This window comes from Saccoglossus kowalevskii, chromosome 21 (assembly GCF_978046115.1).
Source record: "Saccoglossus kowalevskii chromosome 21, keSacKowa6.1, whole genome shotgun sequence".
Taxonomy (NCBI): domain Eukaryota; kingdom Metazoa; phylum Hemichordata; class Enteropneusta; family Harrimaniidae; genus Saccoglossus; species Saccoglossus kowalevskii.
Window position 1 is genome coordinate 27,750,048 of NC_140661.1, and position 21,886 is coordinate 27,771,933.

The 21,886-nt window shown below is 34.8% G+C and overlaps 2 protein-coding genes across 4 annotated transcripts in view; one reads left to right on the plus strand and one right to left on the minus strand.

Moving 5' to 3' along the window:
• LOC102808122 (protein TANC2-like) overlaps positions 1-4,762 on the plus strand; it is a 100,675-nt gene extending 95,913 nt beyond the window's left edge. For both annotated transcript variants that reach the window (XM_085495252.1, XM_078006979.2), the window contains exon 18: positions 1,093-4,762. In XM_085495252.1, the coding sequence (XP_085351378.1) occupies positions 1,093-1,564 (472 nt within the window). In that variant the 3' untranslated portion in view covers positions 1,565-4,762. The remainder of the gene's footprint in view (positions 1-1,092) is intronic.
• A 2,397-nt stretch (positions 4,763-7,159) lies between these two features.
• The window catches only part of LOC102808247 (WD repeat, SAM and U-box domain-containing protein 1-like), a 35,372-nt gene continuing 20,645 nt past the window's right edge, over positions 7,160-21,886 (minus strand). For both annotated transcript variants that reach the window (XM_085495296.1, XM_085495295.1), the window contains 7 exons: positions 15,216-15,249; positions 13,005-13,045; positions 12,024-12,133; positions 11,136-11,351; positions 10,931-11,023; positions 10,663-10,734; positions 7,160-9,493 (listed from right to left, as the gene is read on the minus strand). In XM_085495296.1, the coding sequence (XP_085351422.1) occupies positions 9,345-9,493; positions 10,663-10,734; positions 10,931-11,023; positions 11,136-11,351; positions 12,024-12,133; positions 13,005-13,045; positions 15,216-15,249 (715 nt within the window). In that variant the 3' untranslated portion in view covers positions 7,160-9,344. The remainder of the gene's footprint in view (positions 9,494-10,662; positions 10,735-10,930; positions 11,024-11,135; positions 11,352-12,023; positions 12,134-13,004; positions 13,046-15,215; positions 15,250-21,886) is intronic.

The following is a 21,886-nucleotide window of genomic DNA, read 5'->3' on the forward strand; positions in this document are numbered from 1 at the left end:
TATACTAGGTTAGGTTGGAATAGGTTGTTATACTAGATTAGGTTGGAATAGGTTGTTATACTAGGTTAGGTTGGAATAGGTTGTTATACTAGATTAGGTTGGAATAGGTTGTTATACTAGGTTAGGTTTGAATAGGTTGTTACACTAGGTTAGGTTTGAATAGGTTGTTATACTAGGTTAGATTGGAATAGGTTGTTATACTAGGTTAGGTTGGAATAGGTTGTTATACTAGGTTAGGTTTGAATAGGTTGTTATACTAGGTTAGATTGGAATAGGTTGTTATACTAGGTTAGGTTTGAATAGGTTGTTATACTAGGTTAGGTTTGAATAGGTTGTTATACTAGGTTAGGTTGGAATAGGTTGTTATACTAGATTAGGTTGGAATAGGTTGTTATACTAGGTTAGGTTGGAATAGGTTATTATACTAGGTTAGGTTGGAATAGGTTGTTATACTAGGTTAGGTTGGAATAGGTTGTTATACTAGGTTAGGTTGGAATAGGTTATTATACTAGGTTAGGTTGGAATAGGTTGTTATACTAGGTTAGGTTGGAATAGGTTGTTATACTAGGTTAGGTTGGAATAGGTTGTTATACTAGGTTAGGTTGGAATAGGTTGTTATACTAGGTTAGGTTGGAATAGGTTGTTATACTAGGTTAGGTTGGAATAGGTTGTTATACTAGGTTAGGTTGGAATAGGTTGTTATACTAGGTTAGGTTGGAATAGGTTGTTATACTAGGTTAGGTTGGAATAGGTTGTTATACTAGGTTAGGTTGGAATAGGTTGTTGTACTAGGTTAGGTTGGAATAGGTTGTTATACTAGGTTAGGTTGGAATAGGTTGTTATACTAGGTTAGGTTGGAATAGGTTGTTATACTAGGTTAGGTTGGAATAGGTTGTTATACTAGGTTAGGTTGGAATAGGTTGTTATACTAGGTTAGGTTGGAATAGGTTGTTATACTAGGTTAGGTTGGAATAGGTTGTTATACTAGGCCTACCTAAAACCCTTTGTGCAGAATTCTGACTGTACTATCTCAAATTGTTTGCTTGAAAAATAGATCTCTGACATCATTTTGTCTTCTTTTCCACATTACAGACAGTACGGTCCAGCGTTACAGGATTTAATAGATGCCATACAGATCGCCCCTGGCAACAAGGAAGTCAGACGACTCATGGTTCGGGTCAAAGAAGAGTGTAAAGAACAGACGAGAATGGAGCGGGAATCTGACAAGGATTCGGTTGAAGCAAATTCTGACATGACGAACAATGGAACACATGATTTGTCGTCTCCCGAATCACAAAGAATGCGATACCCTGATGTGTACAGTATGACCCGTGGATTAACGTGCAGCGAGAGTGCCAGCACCCTCAGGGACTCCAATAAGAACTTGAAAACTAGAGGCAGTGATACTGCCCTCTATGGTCAACATGTGAAACACGAGCAGCGGCGATTAAGATTAGAGCGGTTACAAGATGACTTTCAGCGGAGCCTGGATAAAGATGTCCCATACTATGATCTACCGACTCCTACTGCAATTAGTACGGGCAGGGGTGCTACTGCCCTCTAGTGGCAACATTGAGAAATGTTAAATTATATCTGTAAAGCTGCCAAGTTATTCAATTGCCGAACGCATGCCCCGATTAAAGCAATATAATATATGCATACAATTTAAATTAAAATATATTGTATTACTCCATTATCTTTTCTAACCTGACAAGTTGCAGCTTGTTTGATATTTAAGGATGGCGGTTGTTGTGTCGCATTGCGTCTAATATGGGTTCCATAGCGGATTATACAACTCATGAAAAATATGTTCCTGTTGACTGCGAGATCCTGCATTATGCGTGAAATTGAACGAAAAAACAGGACAAAACATCCGAACATGGCGTTGGATTCATCAAACACAACAATATTTTTGTGTATTTCTATGCTTCATAATACCCATTTGATGGTAATGATATCTCAATGCAATATTCCCCTCTCAAGGATCGCCATTACGACATTGAGCTATAAAAAAGAAACATAAATTTAAAATCAAATCGTTCAATCTTTGACAGACGTTCAGTCCGCGCCTTTCACGCAATGTGCAAGATCTCGAGGTGAATGGAATATCACCTATTTTCACAAGCATAATGAGTGATTCATTCAATAGCAGTGATATATTTCATTCCTATAATAGAAATACACTCCTATAGAATACAATGAAATGTTATAATCCCATATAATTAAATCCTGTACATTTTAAAACATTTTCTTTTACAAGGAGCATTCAGAATTTATACAATTCTGCTTTTTTTTTAACAGCAACTTTTATATTGAAAGGAACCTAGGCAATAAACTGATGTTTGTTGTAATATTATTATTCTTCATTTCATACAACTGGTATGTTTTTTTAAGAGTCCACATATTTTAAGTCCTTTATATAGTGATGATAATCAGTGCAGACGTTTGCAAAATTATTTTTGAACAATTTCAACATGTCAACTTGTATCCAGATTCCAATATGGCCGCCATTTGTCATTGAATAGCGCCCTCTGTAAAACTTCCAAAATCAATTCATGGATTCAATCCATTTTTTTTGTCTGTTCAGCCATCGAGCTAGACTCTTATCTGCATGGTTCACTAAATTCTGGAATTTGTAAGTTCATAATATTAATTTGTTTTCTGCCAAATTTTAATTTTTTAATTTTGCATTCAGGATAATATAATTTTATAAATACTGTAATCAAATTCCTATTTGATGAAATTTACTATCACCTACCTACCACTGTAATCACTTTGGAAAACTTAAATGAAATATTTACCATTAAACCCACTGGCTATTATTGGACATTAAACTTTTGTCATCTTCCATAAAATTGCATAATTTTTTTAATGTTTTTCTTTCAAAAATTTGAATCAAGAGCTTGCAGGCAATTGGAAATGTTGTCCTTTTGTACAAAAGTAACAAATTACTGAAAAAATGCTGTACACTGTATTTGCTTTATTAGTTACAGGTGTGTTTCTATGGAGGAAAAAAAATAATAATTTAATGATTCAGTATTGATTTGTGCACTTCTATTAGAGCTGTGCTTCTAATAGCATAAATATGGTTAAATAAAAATGTTAAATTTTTAGCGGGAAAAATTCTAGCACTCAAAGGGTTAAGAATGACAAATTTATGATATCCCATAATGCATTGCTCTTTAAATTGAATCTTTTTTAGGAGACCCACATCCATTTTTAGATTGCGTTTTTTTGGAGTAAGTAGTCTGTCAACTGTTTGTATGTATGTATTTCTTGTATATATACTAGTCGTCTTTTCTCATTGACAATCTGTTTCATGTACCACATATGCATCCCCAGTACGTACTCAGAAAGTAGTAAATTACAAAGTTTAAAATTTTAAAGTAAATAACATTTTAGATGTGGATCACAAGATTGATAAAATTTTAATATTTTTTAATATTTATAATGTATGTTTGAGAAGAAAGTTTGGTAATAATTCCGAAATAATGCAACCGCATGCAATGTTCTCATTGTGAAATGCATTTTGTAAATTACAACATAAAATATTTTGTAAATATTCATTTGTAAATTGAATTTTAAATATTAACAGTTTGAAGTTAATAAACTTGTGTTACATGTCAAAGGTGCAATCCCTCATTCTTGATTGGGTAGTTCTGCACATGCTCAGTTTTGTCATTACCGGTACCATTTGCCCATGCTCACAACATGGATTCTGATTGGGCTGTGCCAAAGGGACTTAATAATTATGTAAATACTGTGTTTAGTTATTCATACAAAACTGTAATGCAACAGCCATATTGGTTTTCATATAATTTGTTGTCATCTTTTGCATGAATTACAAATATAATTTAAATGCAGCCAAATTTTTTTATATTTTGCATTGATCATCACGTTACTCAGTTTTCATGCCACTGCCACTGCTAATGTAATGAATATTTGTGTTTCACATCCTCACATTAAACATCGACCCTTAGAACAGCAAAGTTAATCTTTGTTCAGTTTGAAGAAATAAATTGACACATGATTTTTTTCATAATCTTTGCCCCAATTTTGTTCAAGAATTGCTGTCAAATGGAAATATGTGTCCATTTAATAATTATAAATTAAACGGCAGTAGTGTTTGCGCCATGTGTGAAATTTGTGTTGAGAAATCATGACTTTCCAACAACCCAGTGTATTCTTAAAGTGACAATCAAGTTTTATACTGGCTGTAATGTGCACTAAATACTCTTTAGAGTCCCACGATGTGTTACAGTTAAAGATAAACTTTGGTAACATCTCGTTCTTTATATGTGCTGATATGCCCACTATCAAATTGATATTGGTAATATAGTCTAATCTTGTGCATGCATGGTGTGATGACGACGACGACGACGACAACAACAACGACCATGACCACCATCACCATCTTTTATTACAGAATTTATAGAAAAAAATTTCACCAACAATTTAGTGAGTGAATTGACAGTACTCATTACAAATTAAGCCATCATTTATAGAAATCTTACTTTCCAGAGAAAATCAAGGAAAACTATTTTTGACAAATTCATGTTTTTATAAACCAGTTCCACCTTTCAGAACACGTGGAATAAATTATTTCATCATTTTGGTACTTTGCCAATTGTCAGTCACACTTTGTTACATTATTATTGTACAGAGCAGTTTTACAAAAATATGTACTGTTATGTTACCGGTGTTTAATCAGAATTAAAACAGTCTTGTTTGATTTGGCTGTGTTTATGCTGACAACTTTGAAGATTTTTTCGTTTTTTAAGCTTCTGTTGTGTAATGCGGAATATAAAAGCTTGTGTTGCACCTGCGCATTAATTTCACAAAACTGCAATTCGCACGATTGATCCTATTTCTGTTACCCCCGGTATATATACTCCTAACTTTTCAAACCTGCAGTATTTCTGATAATTGTAAACTGGCCACACTTCGTATGCAGAGTGTAATCACTACAGGTAGCTAGACACAACTTGTAAACTGTTATTGTAAATCAGACCTTGGACCTATATTAAAAAGACTGCAGTTTTAATCAAGGTGCAACTGTAGTTGACAGAGTTCTTGCAAAAAATATTGAAAAAGTTGGTCATAGGTAGGGTGCAAACAACACAACATGTAGAACCTCTAACAATCGGGGCTATTGTGAATTTCAATGGAAATTTCTCGGCAAAGGCCATTAGAATGATCATTTCAGTGTCATGTGATATACATTTAATAATCCATGACAAATGACGAAGCGTACAATAGCTCTTGTATTTATGTATGTTAATCCCTACCATATTTGCTCTATTAGAAGTGCATCTTAGACAGTCACTGTAATTTAACGAGTAAACTCACATGTGCTACTAATAGAGCTAATTTGAATGGATGAATGAAACTGATTGCTAAATCATTTTATCAGAATATAAGTCTAAAACAGTCACTTGATAGTCTGAATTCAGAGATATAAACTCAGTTTTGGCAAAAGTGTTTAGTGTGTAAGAATAAGAATTTGACCAAAATTATGGATTTCTATCTGTAAACCCACAGTATCGATTAGTGTTTCTATTAGAAATGCATTTGTTGGTATCTCAGCTAATTCAATAATATTCTAATTCAAGCATTGAGCCAAATTCACTCTGTTGATGTATAACAAGTTTGGTCACAGCGCCCTCTAACTGATGTATGTAATAATCTTTTGTTTCTGATAATTTTTGGTATTTATTCAAATTATAAGCATAAAAAAAGTTGTAAAGTACATAGATGAAACAAGAAAATTATATTCAATAATTTATTGTCACCATGAGAGATGCCATTGCCAAGTTTGAATGAAATCAACTATTGAAACCATTCTTGAAAAATGGTTGTTGACAGCTTAAAGTGTTGGATTTTTTTTGGATAAAAATTGCCACAGTGGGTTAAGTAAATGAGAAACAAATCAAAGTACAACTGTATCCCATTATGACTAGACTTTGTACCAACTTTGAACAAAATTGGTCCCGGAATGTCCGAGAATTGATGTTTGATGGATAAACAATAGATAGAACACAAAATGACAGTCCCATACAGTAGGAATAGTTGCATTCCCAAATATCTCTCAATCAACAGCCTTGATTTACCTTATCCCCTCATAAATATGTATCAGATTCACATTCATGAATATGCATGAGGTTTGATTCACATCTCATGAATATGCACGAGTTGTTTGATTAATATCTCATGAATATGCATGAGGTTGATTCATATCTCATGAATATGCATGAGGTTGATTCATGTCTCATAAATGTGCATGAGGTTTGATTAATATCTCATAAATATGCATGAGGTTTGATTCATATCTCATAAATACGCATGAGGTTTGATTCACATTCATGAATATGCATGAGGTTGATTCATATCTCATAAATATGCATGAGGTTTGATTAATATCTCATGAATATGCATGAGGTTGATTCATATCTCATAAATATGCACGAGGTTTGATTAATATCTCATGAATATGCATGAAACTAATTCATCTCATATATATGCATGAGGTATGCTTGGGTTGGGACTTATTCCTCAATTGTATAAACAACTGAATTATCAGTTTTGTATTGTATTGATTCAAATTTGGCACAAAGATAAAACAGATAAATTTAGTTTAGTAGAAGTCATTGCACAACACAGCACACGCATCCCTCACGATATTTTGTAAGTAACTTCAAAGATTTTGAACGTGTGTGGAGCTACAACTGTTTTAATTGGTCCAAAACTTGTTCAGTATCCTTGCCAATGATTTATTACTGTTCCCATACAGTATGTAGCACCCACAATTATCAAAATAAATCTCATTTAAAATGAGTGTGAAGGAACCAATCTACAACAATGATGTCCATCAAAAAATGTTTTTGAGTGATTTACTACATACTGGTATATATTGTAATATTCAAAACGATGACCAGCAAATCACTGTCGCTTAGAATTACAATCCTTTCCCCTTTTTCAAAGACAAATAAAGTTTCATAACTTTTTTTCTAATTTTTTTTCAAAAATGTTGAACGTAGGCAATAGAAATTAAGTCTATTTAGTTCAGAATTGACAAAACGATTATAGAAAAGTGTATTTTTAATGTGTAAAATGTTGCACGAAAAATGTGGGATATTATGTTCAAATAGTTGATTCGTGATAGTGTATTAGAGAGAATTTATTTTCTTAGAAATTGACAATGCACCCATAGAAGTGCACTCAAGTCAAAAATTACATTTATTGTATGTTAAAAATTAACCATGTAAAAAAAATACTTGAATTACATTTGTACATCATATGTATTCACACTTTTCATCCCAAATGCTTTATCTAACAGACGTAGCATTTGTTTATTTCACTAAGCAAAACATGGGATTAATTTTATATGAAAGTGCTTGATTCAGTCAGACAAACAAACAACTAAAATATTGACATGACAGATGTACCGAGGGTATTTATAATTTGTGGTGTTCAAACAAGTTAGAAGATTTATTGCCTGAACAAGGACCTTGCTAAGGATTCACAACAAATCAAGAAAATCCACACAAAGCAATGCAATGCAGTTAGGGTTGACATTTTTTTTATCTGTGCATATTATTCATGATGATATGTCACTCCTTTTTTTCTTAAATAATCTTATAATCATTATTTCATTTGCCACCTTCCTCAAACTAAACCTGAATAATAATATATCATTTTTTTATATGTTGTATATTAGTAAATTGTCGCATATGATAAATTTCATACATGGCATCATGCAATACTGTGGCACATAACGGTGGTACAACGCCATGATGCAATGCTGTGTCTGGTGCAGCACTGACGCTATGCTGTGTCTCATCACTGACATGATGCAATGCTGTGTGTGATGCATTACTGACCAAATGCTGTGATGCAATGCTGTGGCACATAACAGTGACACAACGCTGTGATGCAATGCTGTGTCTAGTGCAACGCTGTGATGCAATGCTGTGTCTAGTGCAGCACTGACGCTATGCTGTGTCACATCACTGACATGATGCAATGCTGTGTGTGATGCATCACTGACCAAATGCTGTGATGCAACACTGTGGCACATAACAGTGACACAACGCTGTGATGCAATGCTGTGTCTAGTGCAGCACTGACGCTATGCTGTGTCACATCACTGACATGATGCAATGCTGTGTGTGATGCATCACTGACCAAATGCTGTGATGCAATGCTGTGGCACATAAGTGACACAACGCTGTGATGCAATGCTGTGTCTAGTGCAGCACTGACGCTATGCTGTGTCACATCACTGACATGATGCAATGCTGTGTGTGATGCATCAGTGACCAAATGTTGTGATGCAATGCTGTGGCACATAACAGTGACACAACGCTGTGATGCAATGCTGTGTCTAGTGCAGCACTGACGCTATGCTGTGTGTGATGCATCACTGACCAAATGCTGTGATGCAATGCTGTGGCACATAACAGTGACAAAACGCTGTAATGCAATGCTGTGTCGAGTGCAGCACTGATGCTATGCTGTGTCACATCACTGACACAATGCTATGCTGTGTATGATGCATCATTGTGATGCATTGCTGTTCTGTGAAAAATGGAAAATTATGTCAATTTTGTCCAAAATTGAAATTATGGAAAAATACATAAAATGTGCAAAATATTGAAACCAAAATTTCGAGAGAAAAAATTGATAACATTTAAAGGGTTAAAATGCTCCATAAATATATAAAATGACATCATTGACTATAGCAAATTTATCTACTAAGCTTCATCATCAACATTCCAATTATTATATTCCACTATATTTTTATGTAAATAAACAAATAATATCTTCCCTTCATGATTTACATCGAGAAATTTCTGTTGACATCCTAAAAAATGTCCAATATTCATAAGAGTTAAATGATTATGATATACAAAGTTTATTATACAAAGAGACTGCATAGATATCAATGCAAGAAAAAAACTGAAATATTATACATAGCAATATTTGGTAATCATTCAAAATAACTGAACTTTTGTGCAATGACTCTTTATTGTAACAGTAGCTTTCATAAAGCTTGATATGAAAGAGCATTTATTAAGCAGCTTAGGGAGGCTTATTTCTTGTATGCAAATTGTCCATCTGGGAACATTAGTGAATGCTATTAAATTTTACTCCAGCTTGCTCGCTCATTGGTCAAAATTGAAAAGGTTTCCAAAAAGTTTTGCTGACAATACAACTCCAATATTATCAGAAAATTAACTATTAAAAAAACACTAAAAATCAACATTTGAATGTGGTCCCAGGTATGCATTTGCATATTAGTTTTAAAAGCCACCCCTAGCCTCATTAAAATAAATGCATTTTGATTATTTTGACTCCTGTCTTTGTATAAGCATCTTCAGCATTCTATTTGGCATCAACACTGTATTTGGCAATGGTGAATTGGTCATTGGACTTGTGTTTTTACCGCTGGTAATCCAAGACTCTATGGAAGATCTTTCATAGGAATATCCATCTGTTAGAAATGAAATACATATGATCAGTATATAAATTAATCATCCTGCAGAAAACTGCTATTCTGGCAAAGGCTTGCGTTCTCAAATCTGCAAAAAACTTTTATCAAAAGATTGATAGGAGTTATTTAAAGCAGGAGGGATGTCACCTGCGCACACGCGGGAATCCCAAGCTACGAAAACAACACACGCTAAAAACACAAATGTTCATGGGTAGATGCTTGTTTGTAAACAATGACACTCTATGGCAGTTTGATACATACGCAGGTGACGACTCCCCCGCTTTAAATAGACTTATTTATGAGGTATCAGAAATAATCACAAATTTGTCACTTGTTAACCATATGAACACCGCGATTTTTAGGGGGGGGGGGTGTTAAACCAAAAGAACATATTTTTCTATTGGCTACATATCGTGATCAATAACATGGAAAAGTTTATGCAGTTATTTTTGTGAAAGGTGACAAAAACTGACTTGAAATTGTCCTGTGGGTCATTTTAAAATAGAAAGTGGGGTGAAAGCAATTTCTTATCAAAGGTAGTCATGAAAATCTTCATAATCACCACAGAAGATCACATGACTCATGCATGGATCTGTAGACCATATAGTTTAATTCCAAATTATAGTGCATTATGGGATTGTTAGTTCAGGTTCCATGAGTGGGTGTGCTTTGTGATTGGCAAAGTTATTCAACAATCGTATTATGCACTATACGTTTGGAATTGAGATATGGTCTGTAGTCTCACTTGTAAATTGAACCTCCTACTGTGAGTCAATTGCTAAAAATAAATATAATATTTCTGAGAATTCATGGTGATAAAATGATAGTCAGAGATGTCAATTTCACCATCAGATTAAGTACTCTGCCCAGCTGTTCCACCATAACATTAGCCAGGAATTAGTGCATTAGAAATGAGGGCGCTCTCTATTAACTGTAGCACATTAAGTAAATCCAAAACACTGGGCCAAGAAAACTATTTAACTTATCTGCGCTTTGAAAATTTCAATTTTGGAATATCTCTTCTTCTATTTGTGTCCACAAAGAAACATAAAATCTACCCGAGAAATTAATTTGCGAAACAAATTGGGTGTTTAATTTTTCAAACAAGAAAAGATAAACTTTAATCAGACGTGTGAAACTCTATGTAGGTAGCAGTACCGGATGCTCACCTGATGCAATAACCGGATCTCTCATCAATTCTCTGGTGATTGGACACAGCAACTCATCCGGGATATCAGAATCTGTCAAATATTAAAACCAGACACACTCCAAATTAAAGAACTTAAAGAAACACAATCATCTTATTTTCTCATCTTCAGTTTAAACTTATTTCTATATAGTGAATGCCGAGTGTCATTTAAATGCAGAACATCAGCGCTGCGGGCTACTATTGTTGCTGTTGTTGTGTCAAGTTTACATTTTAGGAGAATATCTGACCTGAAGTTGTCTGTCCTTGTAGCTGTTCCAGTATGCACTGTTCCTTAATCGATTCAATTCCACGAATTATTTTATTACGATGACCCAATGCACCTGAAGAATAAATAACAAAGATCAGTAACAGTGATAATAGTCACTGACTGAAAATGAAGTACATAAAAGTAGATCCTTTTAACAGAATCTGACAAATCATGAAGTCACTTACTTATTGCTAAATCACTTCTCAACACCTCACTTGTGATATTATTCAACTCCTGTCCATCAATCTCATTGCTTTTAAATGTTACAACATACTGTTCCAGTCCTAAACTTTTTAACCAATCACATACATCCTGAACTGACCAATCAGATAATGGTTTGATAGGTGATATTTTATTTCCTCCACAGCCTAATAGGTCGACTTTAATGTCAGCTGCCTCCGCTGTGAAGAGTAAATATTTTAATAATATACACCAACCTAGGGGAGCTAATCGCACAAGATGAGATTTCGTACAAATATGAAACATCAGATTGAGAAGAATAAAGAAGAAAACACTCAAAATCACAAAATAATTCATAAAAAATGGAAAATAGAATATAATCATGAAACAAAACAGCAGCAAACCACAATGTGTGGTGTTCTTACTAAGTTTAATTAAAATCTGCCGGTTTACTGCTGAGAAAATGTTTCATAATCATGGACACCGCTCATTTGAGGAGAACTGATGCTATGATATTATAATATATAGACCAATATCAACGATAGTCAGATTTATAAAGGGAGTGATTGCGCGAGCGTACACACGCTATTCCAGGGATAGGGGACCCTCCCTCTGGAGGTAATCCCCAATCCAAAAGATTTTAATCAGAGTTGGGGTTACTGACAAGTCAATAACCAGTTGTTAGATAACTTTTAGTTATCATAACAGTACGTAAGTATCATCCTATATTCCATAGTTTGAATAACTAATAGGCGGCTTTGCCGCGAGTTCTAACATACATATATATATATAAAAGAGGGTGCTGTTACATTAAAATAATAAACATCAACCTAAGGGATCTGGCACAAATTCCACTGGAGGTACCGGTAGGTGTACTGTTATTCTTTACTAACCTGGGGGAGCTGAAGGACCAAGATGCAATTTCCAAACACGACATGTCCTATCGTTAGAACCACTGGCTAAATATTGTCCATCAACAGAGAATGCACACGAAGTTATATACCTGAAAATAACAAATTTTAAAAATATATTAGCATAAATTTTACAGAAACCATATTTGTATTTTTGGTCATCGCACATGTCAGTTAAAATTAGACTTTTGTCAGAATGTTAGGTGAATTAAAAAAAAAATCCAATTTCCATGAAAAATCAAAATAAAAGTATATGCATCAATTTTGGCCAATTTTTTTACCCTTGCCTGACCATTTCTATTGAGGTAAATACATTCATTTACATACGAAAAGTTAACACCATAATAGTCATCATTATGGGCACACACCAATTTATTTTCAACATATTTCTATCCTGTTTTGCTACATGTAAATTCATACTATGAAACAAGAATTATTCAAGGTGTTCAATTTTTGAAGATATGCTGCAGGGATATTCACTTTTTTTTTACTGGTTTCTGAAGGGGAAAATAGATTCTAGTTTAAATGAAATATCCACTTGCTTTAAATTTAGTGAATTTAGCTATCATCAAAATGAAGAGTAAATCAAACCTAGCTAATAATTTAGTCTCACACAGTAGTGGATTTTCACTCAAACCAAATGATATTTGACAGTTATTACAGTTGATAACCAAATTAAATTACTTATTGGATTGAATTTAACAGTTAATAATACATGTTTTTCTATTTTTTATGAACATGAAAAATTATAAAAGGTAACACTGATGCCTGCGAAACTAAATCAACACATTTGAAACAAAACAGAAACTGGTATAGTGAAATTTTAGTCTAAAACTCATTATTCTCGGTGACAGTAAGTGTATGAACATCAATCATCAGACGAAAACATGTCTTATGTCTCCCTCGCCATGGCAACCTTATCTTGGCAACAATTTGCATCATTGACACAGATAATGGACATACCTGGGATGTGCATCTATAGCTTGTAGCATCTCTCCTTTCAACTATAAAGAAATCAAAATATGTGGAATCAAACACTAACTGATTCATTAGGGGTTAATTATGTATCATATGTTGTGGAATTCTGGGAACATACACCCAGGAGTATTTCCGCAAATCAAGGACGAGTAAAATTAATTGTAGTTTTCCAACAGAGCTTTTCTTTTAACAGAGGTTTATCTATGGGTTTTATAATTAAACTCTGATCGCATGATATCTGTTCATCCCTCTCTCCATGACATTATCCCTTCCAGATGACAATGTGTTAACACATAACTGATGATGATATATACCCGTACATGTTATTTTGAATATCCACAGAGGCTTTCAACAGGTCAGGTGTAATGAATATTATAACCAGAACATGCAAGCCTTTGAGTTGTGCATAGAATTGTGCAGAAAATCAATATGATTTTGAAATGACACCTTTAGTAGAATTTTATTTGGAACTTACGAATGATACCCTGAGTAATGTCCAATAATAACAAAAACAAAACAAAACAACAAAACAAAACAACAAAACAAAACAAGACAAGACAAGACAAGACAAGACAAGACAAGACAACACAACACAACACAACACAACACAACACAACACAACACAACACAACACAACACAACACAACATTCAGGACAACAAGACTTGCAGAACTAAAACATATCAAAAATATAGAAAAAAAATTTTGCAAAAATGCTAATAATCATTACTTAAAACAATATTAAGAAATAATTCATCCATGCTAAAATCTTTCAACTTTGGGGCATAGATGTACAGGGCTGCAAGGTATAAAGTATGCAGGGTTAACTTTTCCAATAGCAGATTTTATCATATCATGTTTATCATTTAATTTAATAATATAGGGCAATGTGTAAAATAATTGCTCTACTAGTAAACAGTTGAGGTGTGTTTATGATCAAAATACCGGGTAAGTCATATTTTAATGATTCAGCGTACAATAATGTATTTGCTCTATTTGTAATGCATACACTCATGGAAATGACAAAGGTTCATCTATGCCTAAAATAAAGTCATATTTTAATGATTATTTTAACTGTTGACTTTCATGCATCTCCATTGGAGATGTATTTCTAATATGTAGCAAATACTTTTTAAGTTTAGACATTGATATCTATGGGAAGATTTACATGTCCAATAGTGGTGTGATACCTATAATCTCATGATGTCAGCTGACATGAACAATGTATCAATTTATTCCTGACCAATAGGAGTATCATGTGATATCATATACATCACTGGGATTACATAATCATTACATGCATGTAGCGACTGGAAATACAATCAATCATTAAATATATGTCTATACTTACAACTACATGAATGCTTTCATAATTCATTCATGAATATAACTACTGTAAAATACTTTATTTTAGCTGGAATTAATTTTCGCTGAAAAGGCTTTTTAGGTGTTTTGTATGGACTTTATTTTCACCGATTTTTGACGAGTTGAATGTAAAATATAGGAAAAAAGGTATATTCGCTGGATTTTATTTTCACTGAATCATTCCTTTAGTGAAAACAGCGAAAATTAATTCCAAGTGATAATATTTACAGTATAATTTAATCAAATTGTTTACATTTCAAGCACAATTGTAAAATGCATTAATTATTAAATTATTATTATTCAGCGGGTTTTGATTTTATAAGTTTTCACCACTAAGTAAGATCTTCTAAATGTTAACAATAAAATTCCAATAAAACTCATCAGCCATTTCATGAATTTATAAAATCCAGTAATTCAATATATCAAAATATTGAAATAAAAATAAGTGTGAAAATGAATGCTTTTTACATTATATAATTCCACAATATTAATTCTCGACTGTTCCATATGGACTACCCATCTATTTTTATCAACGTTGTCAGCTTGTAAGCGTGTCAGACAGAATTGATGGCATGCAATATATAAGTTTTTTATTACATTTCATTATCAAAAATGGAGTCAGTACACGTTATATAATAATGATAGTAGACTGCATTGCAAAATTTATTTATTTTTTATTACATTTTTTTTACAATAAAGCTGCTGTTGTTATTCTTCTCTGTGTGGGATTTTTTTTTTAATAAATAATACATAGATTTTTTTATTTTTCCTGTATAATTGTAACTTCTTTTCTGATGAATTCATGTTCATCTTGGCAAAAAAAAATACTCACCGGGTCCCATAGTATTACGGTCATATCTCCCGATCTGAAAAAAAAATCAAAAATGTTTTTTTATAGTTTGGTAATCAAAATTGTTGACATACTTATGGTGAAATTAATACGAGTGTTTATTAATCAAATTATATTTGAACTAGACCAAGGTTTGATTTACTAATTCTGGTATAAATTATACAGGCCAAACAAGAGAAAAACAGCATTGCCTTGCATAAACACTGTAGCAGTAGCCGAGAGGCAATTAAAGTAACGATCAATCATTTAGAAATACGTCTAAAGTACATTTATATGCAAATCATTGCACATACACATTATCAGTTTATGAAAATTATTTCATTGAACACTATAATATTTCCTCCTAAAATTTTGATAATTTCGCATAATTTTATGCAAAATTCCATAATTCCTTTTGGACCAAACAAACTATAAATCACTGTAATGTCATTAGATACAAATTTTCAAATAGAAATTGTGAAATTTTGTAAAATGACTTTCATAACATTTTGTCACAACTGTTGTTAAATTGCAAAAATACCTAGCAGGGAAAATTGAATGGTTACATTTCCTATTTCCAAAATTTAAAAGTATTCAGGAAACTACTCTGGTAAATTGCCATGGGGAAGATTAAACTAAAACGTTGGAATTACACAGAGAACGTCAATGAATAGTGAAAGTAAATATAAATCATTGGAAAACATACAAAGAATGCTTACTCAGCTGATGGGATTAAAGTTAATGATGCCAAACAGAATTAAATCTTTAATGGAGAAAACTAAATTTACCAGTAGTACATTTTAAGTACACAGATTTCTCAGTAGTTGCCATGACAATAACTCTGAATCCAGCTTTAGATGAGACAGACTTAATTTAGCATCACCTACTGATTGTAATTAAGTTTTTTTTTGTTTTGTTTTCAAGTTGACCTTTCGATTGTTTGTTATAATTTACCGAAATACGAGAGTCTAGAGAAAAATAACACTTGGGTCAGGGATACTATTAAAACTAAATAATGCATCCCAAACGTTCAATGTTAGAGACAGATACCCATTTTAGTAGAACAATGGCACACAGAATAAATTGTCAATTTCTTTATACTCGCTACATGAATGCTAATATAATTCGTGTCAGGTTGATTTGATCATAGAACACTGAAGGTCAAAGGTCAAAATCAGGTTATAAACACTGATGAGAATGTAACAAGTGCATTACTTTGTTTTGCTTTAACAGAGTCATAGCCGACATGAAATGTGTATTAATGCATTCAACCCATATTTGTTAGGGTGTTCACATCACATGGATAGTAAAGTACGCGTGTCATTATGTGATGATATCCACTCTAGTATTATCATATGCCGAAGTAATATGTTGTAGCAATAGCCACATTAGCATTATCATGTGGAGATGGATAGTGATGTGAATGCATTATCATGTGGAGATAGTGATGTGAATGCGTTATCATGTGGCGATAGTGATGTAAATGTATTATCATGTGGCGATAGTGATGTGAATGCATTATCATGTGGAGATGGATAGTGATGTGAATGCATCATCATGTGGAGATGGATAGTGATGTGAATGCATTATCATGTGGCGATAGTGATGCGGATGCATTATGTGGCGATAGTGATGTGAATGCATTATCATGTGGCGATAGTGATGTGAATGCATTATTATGTGGCAATAGTGATGTGAATGCATTATCATGCGGCGATAGTGATGTTAATGCATTATCATGTGGCGATAGTGATTTGAATACATTATCATGTGGCGATAGTGATGTGAATGCATCATCATGTGGCGATAGTGATGTGAATGCATTATCATGTGGCGATAGCGATTTGAATACATTATCATGTGGCGATAGTGATGTGAATGCATCATCATGTGGCGATAGTGATGTGAATGCATTATCATGTGGCGGTAGCAATTTGAATACATTATCATGTGGCAATAGTGATGTGAATGCATCATCATGTGGCGATAGTGATGTGAATGCATCATCATGCAGCGATGGTGATGTGAATGCATTATCATGTGGCGATAGTGATGCGAATGTATTATGCGGCGATAGTGATGTGAATGCATCATCATGTGGCGATAGTGATGTGAACGCATTATCATGTGGCGATAGTGATGTGATGTGAATGCATTATGTGGCGATAGTGATGTTAATGCATTATGTGGCGATAGTGATGTTAATGCATTATCATGCGGCGATAGTGATGTGAATGCATTATCATGCGGCGACAGTGATGTGAATGCATTATCATGCGGTGATGTGAATGCATTATGCGGCGATAGTGATGAGAATGCATTATCATGTGGCGATAGTGATGTGAATGCATTATCATGTGGCGATAGTGATGCAAATGCATTATCATGTGGCGATAGTGATGCGAATGCATTATCATGTGGCGATAGTGATGTGAATGCATTATCATGTGGCGATAGTGATGTGAATGCATTATTATGTGGCGATAGTGATGTGAATGCATTATCATGCAGCGATAGTGATGTGAATGCATTATCATGTGGCGATAGTGATTTGAATACATTATCATGTGGCGATAGTGATGTGAATGCATCATCATGTGGCGATAGTGATGTGAATGCATTATCATATGGCGATAGTGATTTGAATACATTATCATGTGGCGATAGTGATGTGAATGCATCATCATGTGGCGATAGTGATGTGAATGCATCATGCAGCGATGGTGATGTGAATGCATTATCATGTGGAGATGGATAGTGATGCGAATGTATTATCATGCGGCGATAGTGATGTGAATGCATCATCATGTGGCGATAGTGATGTGAACGCATTATCATGTGGCGATAGTGATGTGAATGCATTATCATGTGGCGATAGTGATGCGAATGCATTATCATGTGGCGATAGTGATGTGAATGCATTATCATGTGGCGATAGTGATGTGAATGCATTATCATGTGGCGATAGTGATGTGAATGCATTATTATGTGGCGATAGTGATGTGAATGCATTATCATGCAGCGATAGTGATGTGAATGCATTATCATGTGGCGATAGTGATTTGAATACATTATCATGTGGCGATAGTGATGTGAATGCATCATCATGTGGCGATAGTGATGTGAATGCATTATCATATGGCGATAGTGATGTGAATGCATTATCATGCGGCGATAGTGATGTGAATGCATTATCATGTGGCGATAGTGATGTGATTGCATTATCATGCGGCGATAGTGATGTGAATGCATTATCATGTGGCGATAGTTATGTGAATGCATTATCATGAGGCGATAGTGATGTGAATGCATCATCATGCAGCGATGGTGATGTGAATGCATTATGTGGAGATGGATAGTGATGCGAATGTATTATCATGCGGCGATAGTGATGTGAATGCATCATCATGTGGCGATAGTGATGTGAACGCATTATCATGTGGCGATAGTGATGTGAATGCATTATCATGTGGCAATAGTGATGTGAATGCATTATCATGCGGCAATAGCGATGTGAATGCATTATCATGTGGCGATAGTGATGTGAATGCATTATGTGGCGATAGTGATGTGAATGCATTATGTGGCGATAGTGATGTTAATGCATTATCATGTGGCGATAGTGATGTTAATGCATTATCATGCGGCGATAGTGATGTGAATGCATTATTATGCAGCGACAGTGATGTGAATGCATTATCATGTGGTGATGTGAATGCATTATCATGCGGTGAAGTGAATGCATTATCATGCGGCGATAGTGATGAGAATGCATTATCATGTGGCGATAGTGATGTGAATGCATTATCATGTGGCGATAGTGATGCGAATGCATTATCATGTGGCGATAGTGATGTGAATGCATTATCATGTGGCGATAGTGATGTGAATGCATTATCATGTGGTGATAGTGATGTGAGTGCATTATCATGCGGCAATAGTGATGTGAATGCATTATCATGTGGCGATAGTGATGCGAATGCATTATCATGTGGCGATAGTGATGCAAATGCATTATCATGTGGCGATAGTGATGTGAATGCATTATCATGTGGCGATAGTGATGTGAATGCATTATCATGTGGCAATAGTGATGTGAATGCATTATGTGGCAATAGTGACGCGAATGCATTATCATGTGGCGATAGTGACGCGAATGCATTATCATGTGGCGATAGTGATGTGAATGCATTATCATGTGGCAATAGTGATGTGAATGCATTATCATGTGGCAACAGTGATGTGAATGCATTATCATGCGGCGATAGTGATGTGAATGCATTATCATGCGGCGATAGTGATGTGAATGCATTATCATGTGGCGATAGTGATGCGAATGCATTATCATGTGGCGATAGTGATGCGAATGCATTATCATGTGGCAATAGTGATACGAATGCATTATCATGTGGCGATAGTGATGTGAATGCATTATCATGTGGCAATAGTGATGTGAATGCATTATGTGGCAATAGTGATGTGAATGCATTATCATGTGGCGATAGTGACGCGAATGCATTATCATGTGGCGATAGTGATGTGAATGCATTATCATGTGGCAATAGTGATGTGAATGCATTATCATGTGGCGATAGTGATGCGAATGCATTATCATGTGGCGATAGTGATGTGAATGCATTATCATGTGGCGATAGTGATGTGAATGCATTATCATGTGGTGATAGTGATGTGAATGCATTATCATGCGGCAATAGTGATGTGAATGCATTATCATGTGGCGATAGTGATGCGAATGCATTATCATGTGGCGATAGTGATGCGAATGCATTATCATGTGGCGATAGTGATGTGAATGCATTATCATGTGGCAATAGTGATGTGAATGCATTATGTGGCAATAGTGATGTGAATGCATTATCATGTGGCGATAGTGACGCGAATGCATTATCATGTGGCGATAGTGATGTGAATGCATTATCATGTGGCAATAGTGATGTGAATGCATTATCATGTGGCAATAGTGATGTGAATGCATTATCATGTGGCAACAGTGATGTGAATGCATTATCATGCGGCGATAGTGATGTGAATGCATTATCATGCGGCGATAGTGATGTGAATGCATTATCATGTGGCGATAGTGATGCGAATGCATTATCATGTGGCGATAGTGATGCGAATGCATTATCATGTGGCGATAGTGATGCGAATGCATTATCATGTGGCGATAGTGATGTGAATGCATTATCATGTGGCAATAGTGATGTGAATGCATTATGTGGCAATAGTGATGTGAATGCATTATCATGTGGCGATAGTGACGCGAATGCATTATCATGTGGCGATAGTGATGTGAATGCATTATCATGTGGCAATAGTGATGTGAATGCATTATCATGTGGCAATAGTGATGTGAATGCATTATCATGTGGCAACAGTGATGTGAATGCATTATCATGCGGCGATAGTGATGTGAATGCATTATCATGCGGCGATAGTGATGTGAATGCATTATCATGCGGCGATAGTGATGTGAATGCATTATCATGCGGCGATAGTGATGTGAATGCATTATCATGTGGCGATAGTGATGCGAATGCATTATCATGTGGCGATAGTGATGCGAATGCATTATCATGGGGCGATAGTGATGTTAATGCATTATCATGGGGCGATAGTGATGTGAATGCATTATCATGTGGCGATAGTGATGTGAATGCATTATCACATGGCGATAGTGATGCGAATGCATTATCATGTGGCGATAGTGATGTGAATGCATTATCATGTGGCAATAGTGATGTGAATGCATTATTATGTGGCAATAGTGATGTGAATGCATTATCATGTGGCAACAGTGATGTGAATGCATTATCATGCGGCGATAGTGATGTGAATGCATTATCATGCGGCGATAGTGATGTGAATGCATTATCATGCGGCGATAGTGATGTGAATGCATTATCATGTGGCGATAGTGATGTGATTGCATTATCATGTGGCGATAGTGATGTGAATGCATTATCATGTGGCGATAGTGATGTGAATGCATTATCATGGGGCGATAGTGATGTGAATGCATTATCATGGGGCGATAGTGATGTGAATGCATTATCATGGGGCAATAGTGATGTGAATGCATTATCATGTGGCGATAGTGATGTGAATGCATTATCATGGGGCGATAGTGATGTTAATGCATTATCATGGGGCGATAGTGATGTGAATGCATTATCATGTGGCGATAGTGATGTGAATGCATTATCATGTGGCGATAGTGATGTGAATGCATTATCACATGGTGATAGTGATGTGAATGCATTATCATGTGGCGATAGTGATGCGAATGCATTATCATGTGGCGATAGTGATGCGAATGCATTATCATGTGGCGATAGTGATGTGAATGCATTATCATGTGGCAATAGTGATGTGAATGCATTATCATGTGGCAATAGTGATGTGAATGCATTATCATGTGGCGATAGTGATGTGAATGCATTATCATGTGGCGATAGTGATGCGAATGCATTATCATGTGGCGATAGTGATGAGAATGCATTATCATGTGGCAATAGTGATGTAAATGCATGATCATGTGGCAATAGTGATGTGAATGCATTATTATGTGGCAACAGTGATGTGAATGCATTATCATGCGGCGATAGTGATGTGAATGCATTATCATGCGACGATAGTGATGTGAATGCATT